Source organism: Heterodontus francisci, chromosome 15 (genome assembly GCF_036365525.1).
Source record: "Heterodontus francisci isolate sHetFra1 chromosome 15, sHetFra1.hap1, whole genome shotgun sequence".
NCBI lineage: Eukaryota > Metazoa > Chordata > Chondrichthyes > Heterodontiformes > Heterodontidae > Heterodontus > Heterodontus francisci.
Window position 1 is genome coordinate 41,147,155 of NC_090385.1, and position 13,154 is coordinate 41,160,308.

The 13,154-nt window shown below is 46.7% G+C and overlaps 1 protein-coding gene across 7 annotated transcripts in view; it reads right to left on the reverse strand.

Annotated features, from left to right (window-relative positions):
- LOC137377604 (non-POU domain-containing octamer-binding protein-like) overlaps positions 1-13,154 on the reverse strand; it is a 127,482-nt gene that overhangs the window by 43,953 nt on the left and 70,375 nt on the right. For 2 of the 7 annotated variants that reach the window (XM_068047422.1, XM_068047421.1), the window contains exon 11: positions 1,031-2,125. The exons of 3 other annotated variants lie outside the window; for them this stretch is intronic. In XM_068047422.1, the coding sequence (XP_067903523.1) occupies positions 1,988-2,125 (138 nt within the window). In that variant the 3' untranslated portion in view covers positions 1,031-1,987. Of the gene's footprint in view, positions 1-583; positions 617-1,030; positions 2,126-7,888; positions 7,930-13,154 lie in introns of those variants that run through there. 2 more of the 7 variants (XM_068047424.1, XM_068047425.1) reach the window with 2 other exon arrangements.

The window sequence follows — 13,154 nt, forward strand, 5'->3', positions numbered from 1 at the left end:
ACAATTGACACCTATAAAAGGGAGCTGGATCATTCTGTTGCCAAGGGAAATTGAAGACTACAAAAAGAACTTTTCCTGTCTCAACCTCATTCTCTCCCCCCCCCACCCCCCCCCAAAAAAAACTGTTGGGGAGAAACATTTACAGTTAAAAAGCAAAATCAACATATCATGGCAGGAAAGCAGGGTACAAACTCAAGATAAAACATACATGGACTCTGGGTAGAGTAAACTTAAAATGGCACAAATTGCCTTTTTTTTTGCTCCAGATTGTCATCAAAATAACAGTCCAACCATTTGCCTTGAACTGAGCCAAATAGTCTAACATCCATGTTTAACTTTCAATAAATTCTTTTAAACATTTCAAGTCATCTCTGTACAAAATTTCAAAATACATCTATCTTTTTCCTGCTGTTTATTGTTACATTTCCAAACATGGCTTTGATGAACCAACAGCGACAGGGCATACACAATAGAAAAGGCCCCCGATTCAACTTGGTCTGTTCTAAATTAGCACTCAGCAGCTGGGCTCTCATGAAGAACTGCTATTTGGGTGAGATACCAGAGTCTGAGAGACCCAAACCGGCAACAGTCAGCACCTTCAAAAATGGGTAAGGGACTGCAGGAAATAAAAAATAAAGAAGTTCCATTAAAGTACTCCATTTTTAATGGCAACTACCAAAACATCTGCTATTAAGGTTCACATATTTGGTTGGACAGTGAGAGAACTAGTTAAACAATTGAGCAACTTAATTCTGGACCATAACGCCACCTGCTGATTGCCTCTGGTTACTGTGTATTTAAGATTGGGTGACAGAAACAGAAATCCTGACCTCGTACCTTGAAGATCTCAGACATACATCAAATAAAATGATTAAGTTGCTTAAATTTTTGTATTGCTATGGATTGCTTTAAAAAATAACTTTAAATCCTCTGTTCCACCCTCTTAAAAACTGGAAGTTAAATTAGAAACAACATTCCTACCAACTCTGATTACCCATCCATCTAAAAATAACTAAAATCAGGGATTACAAACTTTTCAAAAAATTTAATAGGTGCTGCTCAGAAATGAGCAACAGCAATACATTAACTTTTGAACAAAAGATACAATTAGGGCAGTAAATGAATACATTACAATAGAAAGATTGCTGAGAACTTTATTTGCATTTTGAAATGTGTATTGTAACGTATACCAGGCAAGTTAAGACAAACTAGAGGGTATCAACCTCAAAAAGGTGGGTTTATATTTGATTTACTTTTCCTGCAAGGTAGGCATATTTTCTAGGGACACTGAATTTTAGGCCCAATGTCCCATTCTACATATGCAAGTCACTCCTGTTAGATATAATCAATGGCATCAAATATTTCAAAAACTTTTGAACTACCAGAAACAGAATACGCCATATCCTTAAAAACGAACACAGCATGGTATGGTCAATGAACCTCAATTCTGCCTATTTCATGTCAAAAACTTAAGCCCATTCCACATTCCAACATAAACTCAAATGCAAACCCACCTATATGCTATATTTCTCCTCCCTGCTATATTTAAAATACCTAACACATCAGCATAAAGCCTTCAGCAATAGAAAATAAAAACACATAAGCCATTTGAGATTCCAATTTTACTGTCTGTAATCACTTAAAAAAAAACAAAAATCACAAAATACGAAATTGTTCCAGAAGACTGTTTCATTGGAGGTGGTTGCTAGAATAGCTAAACAAATATCAAAATAGTAACATCTCAATGAGAGTTCTTGTCCAAATTCTTCGCAACTTGTGCATTACATTATGTACATTGTGGATTACTGAAACAGATCATGCACATTTACCAAATACATCCAACAGGAAGTTAAAAGAATATTTGAAACAGTAAAATACCAAAGACCTTATTGTACTAAAGCTCATTACAACTGATACAATCTGCAAAAATACTCGAGGCAATTTTAAGTGGAATGGCTAAAGGCTACTGTATTTTTCAGATCAGTAATTAGTATCTACGGCGTTTGTTTGCACCAAACTCTCCAACTTGATTTCCACGAGGAAACCCAGCAGGGCTGCCAACCATCGGTCCGCCCATGTTATTTGCTTGACCATCCATATTTCCAGGAACAAATCGATCATTAGGCTATTAATTTAGTTAAAATATGTAGGATTGGACATTAGTGTTCATTGCAAGTCCCACGTAGATTTAACATTAGGCAGGTTGAGAATCCCCCATTGGAACGATGAAAGTCAGCAGAGTCCAGAAGTACCGATAAAAAAAGGGAAAGGGGTAATCACATTAGACTTACAAGGTAACAGCAAACTTAGGGAAACAAATTTACACCTTCCTCTTGCCATCTGTACACAGTATTTACTAAAACTGACAATTCATCTCAAATATGAGTAGAATGAAAACAAAATTAGGAAAATAAAAATAAAAGTCACCTACTCTTGCAAACTCAAGTCAGTCAACAATCATGGGTCTACACAAACATCCCCTTTGGTGAAAGCTTATCACTTTTATAGGATGATGTGCTCCAAGAGCACTTTGTCACCTCAGCTCAGTGTCATCCAAATAATGCGCAAGTTTTAGTGACCTTAAATAACGGTTGAGGTAATTATACACCAAAAGGTTCCAGGTTCTACTTCTGCTTTGCGCAGTTAGGAGATCTTTCAATTGTTATACCTGACTCCCTGTGGAAGTGCACTGAAAGAACTGGGCTTGACTGTAATGTCTCAGCTCTCAGGAATAGGGTCATACTGACTCCTAGTATAGTTTTTAAATGTATCAAAATGAAAAGGGAAGAAAATTGGTGAAACAGCAAAACTGGTCCTCCGATTGCTTGCACAGTTAGCTAACATGTTAAATACACAAAGAATGAATATGAACTACAGCAGTACAAGTACGTTCCAAGATGCTTAAGCTTCGACAATGGGAAAGTTTTTACTGAAGCACAACACGAGAAAGATCACTTTCTGCCCATTACACTGAAATGGGCAATACAATTTTATGTCACTTTATCACTGCTCTAAAAAATAATTTGAGTTTCAATAACAGTTATACGAATACACAAATAGATACAGAATGCCTCCAGCTGATTTTTCTACTTAAAATATAGCTAAAACTCTAATTAGTCTTAAACATACAATTCTCCTTCCTGCTCATACATGCATCCATGTGACAACCACTAATTCAGTACAGTGCGTATGAAAGTGATTGTTTTTGTTAAAATAATTTGAGGAATTCATAGTCAAACTGAAGTAATGTTTGACCAGCTTTTTTCTTCCCCAAGAGGATCGTCAAGAGGACACTGAAAGAACTAGTTTGGCAACAATGTTTTACTGGTTGTCACATGACTCAAGTTAGAAATAGAACAGAAACCCTAGTAACTGGGGAAGATGTGGGCAGAAGTGTCAGTCACGTGCCCCTTGATCGGACAGAACCCCAGCTCAGCCCAGCCTGTTCCATCCCTTGCAAAAAGCCTGCAGAAGGAGGAATTCCCAAGGAAGGAGAGACGACCATAGCCTAGCTCAGCTTTCCAGCACCTCTCCAAACGACCCTGAGAACTCCACTGTTTCAACTCATCTAGTCTCTTGTCTTTGACGAAAAGCCTGTTAATTACGTCTCAATGCCACCTGAAAAGAATTAGTCTAAAATATCCTAATGACACACTGATGTGTACTCGGGAGGCTAGATTGTATGCCAGTTTTGGAACACAACACCGCATCTGCGGTTTTCTTCAAGAATGAGCAAATATTCAGCCCGAGTGTTTTTTCTGTCTGTAACAGCGTTCTGACCATAAATCCCTTTTATCGTTCCAGTTCACCAGCATGGGAAGGAGAGAGAGAGAGAGAGAGGAGGGGGGGAGAGAGAGAGAGAGAGGAGGGGGGGAGAGAGAGAGAGAGAGAGAGGAGGGGGGGAGAGAGAGAGAGAGAGAGGAGGGGGGAAGAGAGAGAGAGAGAGAGAGGAGGGGGAGAGAGAGAGAGAGAGAGAGGAGGGGGGAAGAGAGAGAGAGAGAGAGGAGGGGGGAAGAGAGAGAGAGAGAGAGGAGGGGGAGAGAGAGAGAGAGAGAGAGGAGGGGGAAGAGAGAGAGAGAGAGAGGAGGGGGAGAGAGAGAGAGAGAGAGGAGGGGGGAGAGAGAGAGAGAGAGAGGAGGGGGGGAGAGAGGAGAGAGAGAGAGGAGGGGGGAGAGAGAGAGAGAGAGAGGAGGGGGGAGAGAGAGAGAGAGAGGAGGGGGGAGAGAGAGAGAGAGAGAGGAGGGGGGAGAGAGAGAGAGAGAGAGGAGGGGGGGAGAGAGAGAGAGAGAGAGGAGGGGGGAGAGAGAGAGAGAGAGAGGAGGGGGGAGAGAGAGAGAGAGAGAGGAGGGGGGAGAGAGAGAGAGAGAGAGGAGGGGGGAGAGAGAGAGAGAGAGAGGAGGGGGGAGAGAGAGAGAGAGAGAGGAGGGGGGAGAGAGAGAGAGAGAGAGGAGGGGGGAGAGAGAGAGAGAGAGAGGAGGGGGAGAGAGAGAGAGAGAGAGGAGGGGGGAGAGAGAGAGAGAGAGAGGAGGGGGGAGAGAGAGAGAGAGAGAGGAGGGGGGAGAGAGAGAGAGAGAGAGGAGGGGGGAGAGTGAGAGAGAGAGAGGAGGGGGGAGTGAGAGAGTGAGAGAGGAGGGGGGAGAGAGAGAGAGAGAGAGAGAGGAGGGGGGAGAGTGAGAGAGAGAGAGGAGGGGGTGAGAGAGAGAGAGAGAGAGGAGGGGGGAGAGAGAGAGAGAGAGAGAGGAGGGGGGGAAGAGAGAGAGAGAGGAGGGGGGAGAGAGTGAGAGAGGAGGGGGGAAGAGAGAGAGAGAGGAGGGGGAAGAGAGAGAGAGAGGAGGGGGGAAGAGAGAGGGAGAGGAGGGGGGGAAGAGAGAGAGGGAGGAGGGGGGAAGAGAGGAGAGGGAGGTGGGGGGAGTGAGAGAGAGGGAGGAGGGGGGAAAGAGAGAGAGAGGAGGGGGGAGAGAGATGAGAGAGGAGGGGGGGGAGAGAGAGAGAGAGAGGAGGGGGGAGAGAGAGAGAGAGAGAGGAGGAGGGGGATGAGAGAGAGAGAGAGGTGGGGGGGAGAGAGAGAGAGAGAGGAGGGGAGAGAGAGAGAGGAGTGGGGGAGTGAGAGTGAGAGGAGGGGGGGAGAGAGAGAGAGGGGGGTGAGAGAGAGAGAGAGGAGGGGGGAGAGAGAGAGAGAGGAGGGGGGGAAGAGAGAGAGAGAGAGGAGGGGGGAGAGAGAGAGAGAGAGAGGAGGGGGGAGAGAGAGAGAGAGGAGGGGGGAGAGAGAGAGAGGAGGAGGGGGAGGAGAGAGAGAGAGAGAGGAGGGGGGAGAGAGAGAGAGAGAGAGGAGGGGGGAGGAGAGAGAGAGAGAGAGGAGGGGGGGAGAGGAGAGAGAGAGAGAGTAGAGGTGAGGGGGGAGAGAGAGAGAGAGAGAGGAGGGGGGAGAGAGAGAGAGAGAGAGGAGGGGGGAGAGAGAGAGACGAGGAGGGGGGGAGAGAGAGAGAGAGGAGGGGGGAGAGAGAGAGAGAGGAGGGGGGAGAGAGGAGAGAGAGAGAGGGGGGAGAGAGAGAGAGGAGGGGGGAGAGAGAGAGAGAGGAGGGGGGAGAGAGAGAGAGAGGAGGGGGGGGGAGAGAGAGAGGGAGGAGGGGGGAGAGTGAGAGAGAGAGAGAGGAGGGGGAGAGGAGAGAGAGTGGAGGAGGGAGGGGAGAGAGAGAGAGAGGAGGGGGGAGAGAGAGAGAGAGGAGGGGGGATGAGAGAGAGGAGAGGGAGGGGGGAGGAGAGAGAGAGAGGGAGGGGGAGAGAGAGAGAGAGAGGGGGGTGAGAGAGTGAGAGAGGGGGGGGGAAGAGAGAGTGGGTGGAGGGGGGAGGTGAGAGAGAGAGGGGGGAGAGAGATGAGAGAGAGGAGGGGGGAGAGAGAGAGGGAGGAGGGGGAGATGAGAGAGGGAGGAGGGGGGAGAGAGAGAGGGAGGAGGGGGGAGAGAGAGAGAGAGGAGGGGGGAGAGAGAGAGAGAGGAGGGGGAGAGAGAGGAGAGAGGAGGGGGAGAGAGAGAGAGAGGAGGGGGAGAGAGAGAGATGAGGAGGGAGAGAGGAGGGGTAGAGAGAGAGAGAGAGTGAGTGAGAGAGGTGAGAGAGAGAGATGAGAGAGAGAGAGGTGGGGGGAGAGAGAGAGAGAGAGAGAGGAGGGGGAGAGAGAGAGAGAGGAGGGGGGGAGAGAGAGAGAGGAGGGGGGAGAGAGAGAGAGGAGGGGGGAGAGAGAGAGAGAGGAGGGGAGAGAGAGAGAGAGGAGGGGAGAGAGAGAGAGAGAGAGAGAGATGAGAGAGGGAGCGGGGGCGAGAGAGAGAGAGGAGGGGGGAGAGAGAGAGAGAGGGGGGGGAGCGAGAGAGGAGAGGAGTGGGGAGGAGAGAGAGAGAGAGGAGGGGGAGAGAGAGGAGAGGAGGGGGGAGAGAGAGAGAGAGGAAGGGGAGAGAGAGAGAGAGAGGAGGGGGAGAGAGAGAGAGAGGAGGGGGGAGAGATGAGAGAGAGGAGGGGGGGGGATGAGAGGGAGGAGGGGGGGAGAGAGAGAGGGGGGGGGGGAGAGGAGAGAGGAGGGAAGAGGGAGACTGTGTGGCTACAGTAAAAAGGGAGCTTTAAAATTTTATTTTGTGTGTTTATACTTTACTTCATTGCTGGTTATGACTTGTTTATAATAACTGATAATTTTGTTGTTCATTAAAGAAACCTGGTTAGTGTGTTTTATTCTGGGCAAAAACAGTATATGACTGACGGTATCGAAAAGTGGGAAAATTTAAATATACATTGTGACTTGTGGAGAAGTGGAACTACAACAGTGCACTCCTCTCGCATCGGTCCTAACAAGTGTAATCTCAGTTTTTTTTTTAAAACCCTTAACCAGAATAGCATCAACTTAGACCATTACTAGATTTAACATGAAATTTAAGAATTCCCCTCAGTGGTGTAAAAGGCACAACCCAGCGTAATACCAAGTAGCACAGACCTGAAAGTTAGCAACTGAGATACAGATCTTGCCCAGAGCAGAAGTTCCAATTCTAGTGCCCTTGGTGCCTCTGGGCTAGAGATCGGCAGGTGGGAAGGCAAAGATGGGAAAAACCAATCCACTCACAATCATGTAGCCACCCCAGTGCAAAACGTGCATCCACGTATACTGGGTATGGCAACATTAGTCGTAATGCCTTGCATTACTGAGTATCTTGCTAACTCTCATTGTTCAAATAGCCATTACTATGTGGTCTGGTCAACGAATTGAGAGGGCTAACAAGGTAAGAATATACCAGCAAGTGCCAGCACTGAAACTTGGCACTAGTGGCCTCAGCAACACTGGACCGAGGGTAGGCTGGTGGGGCAGGGAGGAGGTGGAAGAAATGGAAAATGGGGGAGAAAGCCAACTACTTAATATCATGCAGGTGAGAGAAATAACCAGGATGGCACTTCAAATCATAACTCCGCAGCAAGATCAAAGCTGTACAACTTCACTGTTCAAGAGGCTCTCCAGGGGGAAAAAAAACTTTCCAAAATTTACCAATATAAATAAATCTAGATACATTAGATTTGTTCTCATTTGGCCTCGAGTGCATCATCTCAAATCAACAGCAAAATAAACTTGAGTACAAGTCGCACTTGCAAAATTTTCATTAATCTACTGAATTATGTATTCAAACGGCTGAGATGGAAGTTTTTGAAGTGCCAATCAATTTAAGAACAAGTAATATCCTTCAATTTTAAAGTAACTACAATGTGCATTTTCTGCGAACACCAGTGTGCTCTCATTTTCAACTGTTAATGGAAAAGAGAACAAGAATTTTATGCAGATAATCACACCAGTTACCTTCAGGGCTAACTGGGTAATGTAACTAGCAACAAAACTACAATTAGTCAACTACTAACCTACCAAATCTGCTGCTCACTTCAACAGAGAGTATTTCTTGAATACTGTAACAGATTCAAAGAAAAGTTATCTTCGGTTCTTCAAAGAGAATGTCTTTTGTCTTTAATCTTGAGAATAAATGTATTGCATTCATATATAATTAGTAATTTTGGACAGGGTGAAGGAAGGAGGATGGCAGGAAGGAAAGAACACTTTATAATATGCACACTCAATTACAGTTATAATTGTATTTAGGGACCTGGGTAAAGGAGAAGGTAAAAAAATGTCAACTGTGATCTATTCATCAAACCCTGTCAGAAGTGTGCATCAATGACAGGCAAAGTCTGGGTCAAAACACTACTGTGATATCTTTCCCTCCATTTTTGGTAAATTTAATATCACCTAGGTCCACACATGAATGGTCATTCATGCAAAGAAGCCAGCAGGTAACTGGCATCCAAAGAACCATACCTCAATACCTTCAGGACATGCAAGGGAGAAAAGAACGCTACAAGGCTTGAATGCAAGAAAAACAGTTCAAATCATTCACCCAATGGCTTAAAAGCAAATGCTATAATTCCAGGCACATACTGATCAATTCAAGATATTCCATCAGTAATATAGCAACAAAAACTTAAAATAACTTAAGTTTTGGCATTTAAGTTAATGAATTTGAGCAATTAGTATAGCATAATTGAAACATGTTAATGTGTAGCTGGGATCCTTTTTTTCGTACCAACACAAAAATGCTGAAAGAATAAGACTGACTTACATTCAACAGAGGATGTTTACATCCCTTTTCACCCCTTTTGAGTTAACTGTCCCATCTCCTTTTGAAATAAAAGTTTTCACCTTTCAAAGCTAGATTTAATAATTCATTTTCACAGTAGCTAATGAAATCTCTTCAGTTCTCCTAGCTGGTCTATAGACACGTTCAGCATTCAGAATACACAAAACTCATTACTCATAGAATCATAGCAAGTTTAAGGCACACAAGGAGGCCACTTGGCCCATCAAGTCTGTGCCGGCCGAAAAATGATCCACCTATTCTAATGCCAACTTCCAACATTTAGTCCGTAGCCCCACAGCTTATGGCACTTGAGGTGCATATCCAGACTCCTTCTCAATGAGTTGAGGGTCTCTGCGTCAACTACCCTTTCAGGCAGTGAGTTCCAGATCACCACCACCCTCTGGGTGAAAAAGTTTTTCCTCAGCTCCCCTCTAATCTTTCTACCAATCACTTTAAATCTATGCCCTCTCATCACTGACCTGTTTGCTAAGGTGAGGCGGTGGCGTAGTGGTATTATCACTGGACTAGTAACCCAGAGACCCAGGGTATTGATCTGGAGACATGGGTTTGAATCCCACCACAGCAGAAGGTGGAATTTGAATTTAGTTAATAAATCTGGAATTAAAAGCTAGTCTAATGATGGTCATTAAACCATTGTCGATTGTTGTAAAAACCCATCGGGTTCATTAATGTCCTTTAGGGAAGGAAATCTGACGTCCTTACCTGGTCTGGCCTACATGTGACTCCAGACCCACAGCAATGTGATTAACTCTTACATACCCTCTGAAATGGCCGAGCAAGCCACTCAGTTGCACCTAACCACTCCGAAGTCAATAAAAAGGAAATGAAACCGGACGGACCACCCGGCATCGACCGAGGTACTGGAAACGACAACGGCAAACCCAGCCCTGTCGACCCTGCAAAGTCCTCCCTACTAACATCTGGGGGCTTGTACCAAAGTTGGGAGAGCTGTCCCACAGACTAGTCAAGCAACAGCCTGACATAATCACACTCACGGAATCATACGTTACAGACAATGTCCCAGACACTGCGATCACCATCCCCGGGTATGTCCGGTCCCACCGGCAGGACAGACCTAGCAGAGGTAGCGGGACAGTGGTCTACAGTAGGGAGGGAGTTGCCCTGGGAGTCCTCAACATCGACTCCGGACCCTATGAAGTCTCATGGCATCAGGTCAAACATGGGCAAAGTAACCTCCTACTGATTACCACCTATTGCCCTCCCTCAGCTGATGAGTCAGTACTTATCCATGTTGAACACCACTTGGAGGAAGCACTGAGGGTGGCAAGGGCACAAAACGTACTATGGGTGGGGGACTTCAATGTCCATCACCAAAAGTGGCTCGGAAGCACCACTACTGACCAAGCTGGCCGAGTACGAAAGGACATAGCTGCTAGACTGGGTCTGCGGGAGGTGGTGAGGGAACCAACAAGGAAAAACATACTTGACCTTGTCCTCACCAATGTGACTGCCGCAGATGCTTCTGTCCATGACAGTATTGGTAGGAGTGACCACCGCACAGTCCTTGTGGAGACGAAGTCCCGCCTTCACATTGAGGATACCGTCCATTTTAGTTTAGTTTAGAGATACAGCACTGAAACAGGCCCTTCGGCCCACCGAGTCTATACCGACCATCAACCACCCATTTATACTAATGCTACACTAATCCCATATTTCTATCACATCTCCACCTGTCCCTATATTTCCCTACCACCTACCTACACTAGGGGCAATTGCTAATGGCCAATTTACCTATCAACCTGCAAGTCTTTGGCATGTGGGCGGAAACCGGAGCACCCGGAGGAAACCCACGCAAACACAGGGAGAACTTGCAAACTCCACACAGGCAGTACCCAGAATTGAACCCGGGTCACTGGAGCTGTGAGGCTGCGGTGCTAACCACTGCGCCACTGTGCCGCCATCGTGTTGTGTGGCACTATCACCGTGCTAAATGGGATAGATTTTGAACAGATTGGGCATCCATGAGGCGCTGCGGGCCATCAGCAGCAGAATTGTACTCAACCACTATTAGTAACCTCATGGCCCGGCATATCCCCCACTCTACCATTACCATCAAGCCAGGAGAACAACCCTGGTTCAATGAAGAGTGCAGGAGGGCAGGCCAGGAGCAGCACCAGGCATACCTCAAAATGAGGTGTCAACCTGGTGAAGCTACAACACAGGACTACTTGCATGCCAAACTGCATAAGCAGCATGCGATAGACAGAGCTAAGCGATCCCATAACCAACAGATCAGATCTAAGCACTGCAGTCCTGCCACATCCAGTCGTGAATGGTGGTGGAAAATTAAACAACTAACTGGAGGCGGTGGCTCCACAAATATCCCCATCCTCAATGATGGCGGAGCACAGCACATCAGTACGAAAGATAAGGCAGAAGCATTTGCAACAATCTTCAGCCAGAAGCGCCGAGTTGATGATCCATCTCGGCCTCCTCCTGAAGTCCCCAGAATTACAGATGCCAGACTTCAGCCAATTCGATTCACTCCGCGTGATATCAAGAAATGACTGAAGGCACGGGATACTGCAAAGGCTATGGGTCCAGACAACATTCCGGCAACAGTATTGAAGACCTGTGCTCCAGAACTTGCCGCACACCTAGCCAAGCTGTTCCAGTATAGCTACAACACTGGCATCTACCCGGCAATGTGGAAAATTGCCCAGGTATGTCCTGTATACACAAAGCAGGACAAGTCCAACCCAGCCAATTACCGCCCCATCACTCTACTCTCGATCATCAGTAAAGTGATGGAAGGTGTCATCAACAGTGCCACCAATCAGCATTTGCTTAGCAATAACCTGCTCAGTGACGCTCAGTTTGGGTTCTGCCAGGGCCACTCAGCTCCTTACCAAATTACAGCCTTGGTTCAAACATGGACAAAAGAGCTGAACTCAAGAGGCGAGGTGAGAGTGACTGCCCTTGACATCAAGGCAACATTTGACCGAGTTTGGCATCAAGGAGCCCCAGCAAAACTGGAGTCAATGGGAATCGGGGGGAAAACTCTGCTAGTTGAAATCATACCTAGTGCAAAGGAAGATGGCAGTGGTTGTTGGAGGTCAATCATCTGAGCTCCAGGACATCACTGCAGGAGTTCCTCAGAGTCGTGTCCTAGGCCCAACCATCTTCAGCTGCTTCATCAATGACCTTCCTTCAATCATAAGGTCAGAAGTGGGGATGTTCGCTGATGATTGCACAATGTTCAGCACCATTCGCAACTCCTCAAATACTGCAGCAATCAGTGTAGAAATGCAGCAAGACCTGGACAATATCCAGGCTTGGGCTGATGAGAGGCAAGTAAAATTTGCGCCACACAAGTGCCAGGCAATGACCATCTCCAACAAGAGTGAATCTAACCATCTCTCCATGACATTCAATGGCATTACCATCGCTGAATCCCCCACTATCAACATCCTAGGGTCTACCATTGAGCAGAAACTGGATTGGAGTAGCCATAGAAATACTGTGGCTACAAAAGCAGGTCAGAGACTAGGAATCCTGCAGTGAGTGACTCACCTCCTGACTCCCCAAAGCCTGTCCACCATCTACAAGGCACAAGTCAGGAGTGTGATGGAATACTCTCCATTTGCCTGGATGTGTGCAGCTCCAACAACACTCAAGAAGCTTGACACCACCCAGAACAAAGCGACCCGCTTGATTGGCACACCATTTACAAACATTCACTCCCTCCACCACCGACACACAGTGGCAACAGTGTGTACCATCTACAAGATGCACTGCAGCAACGCACCAAGGCTCCTTAGACAGCACCTTCCAAACCCACGACCTCTACCACCTCGAAGGACAGGAGCAGCACACGCATGGGAGCATCACCACCTGCAAGCTCCCGTCCAAGTCACACACCATCCTGACTTGGAACTATATCGCCGTTCCTTCACTGTTGCTGGGTCAAAATCCTGGAACTCCCTTCCTAACAGCACTGTGGGTGTACCTACCTCACATGGACTGCAGCGGTTCAAGAAGGCAGCTCACCACCACCTTCACAAGGGCAATTAGGGATGGGCAATAAATGCTGGCATAGCCAGTGACACCCACAACCCATGAATGAATAAAATAAAAGACCCTTCACCTCCACTCTATCCAGCCCCCTCAAAATTTTGTACATTTCAATCAGATCTCCTTTCAACCTACTCTGTGCAACATCGTGGGCCGAAGGGCCTGTACTGTGCTGTACTGTTCTATGTTCCAAGGAGAACAATCACAGCCTATCCTATCTTTCCTCATAGCTGCAGTTTTCCAGTCCTGGCAACATCCTCGTAAATCTCCTCTGTACCCTCTCTAGTGCAATTACATCCTTCCTGTAATGAGGTGACCAGAACAGCACACAGTACTCAAGTTGTGGCCTAACCAATGAGTTATACAATTCCAGCATTACCTCCCTGTTGTTGTATTCTATACCTCAGCTAATAAAGGAAAGGATTCCATATGCCTTCTTAACCA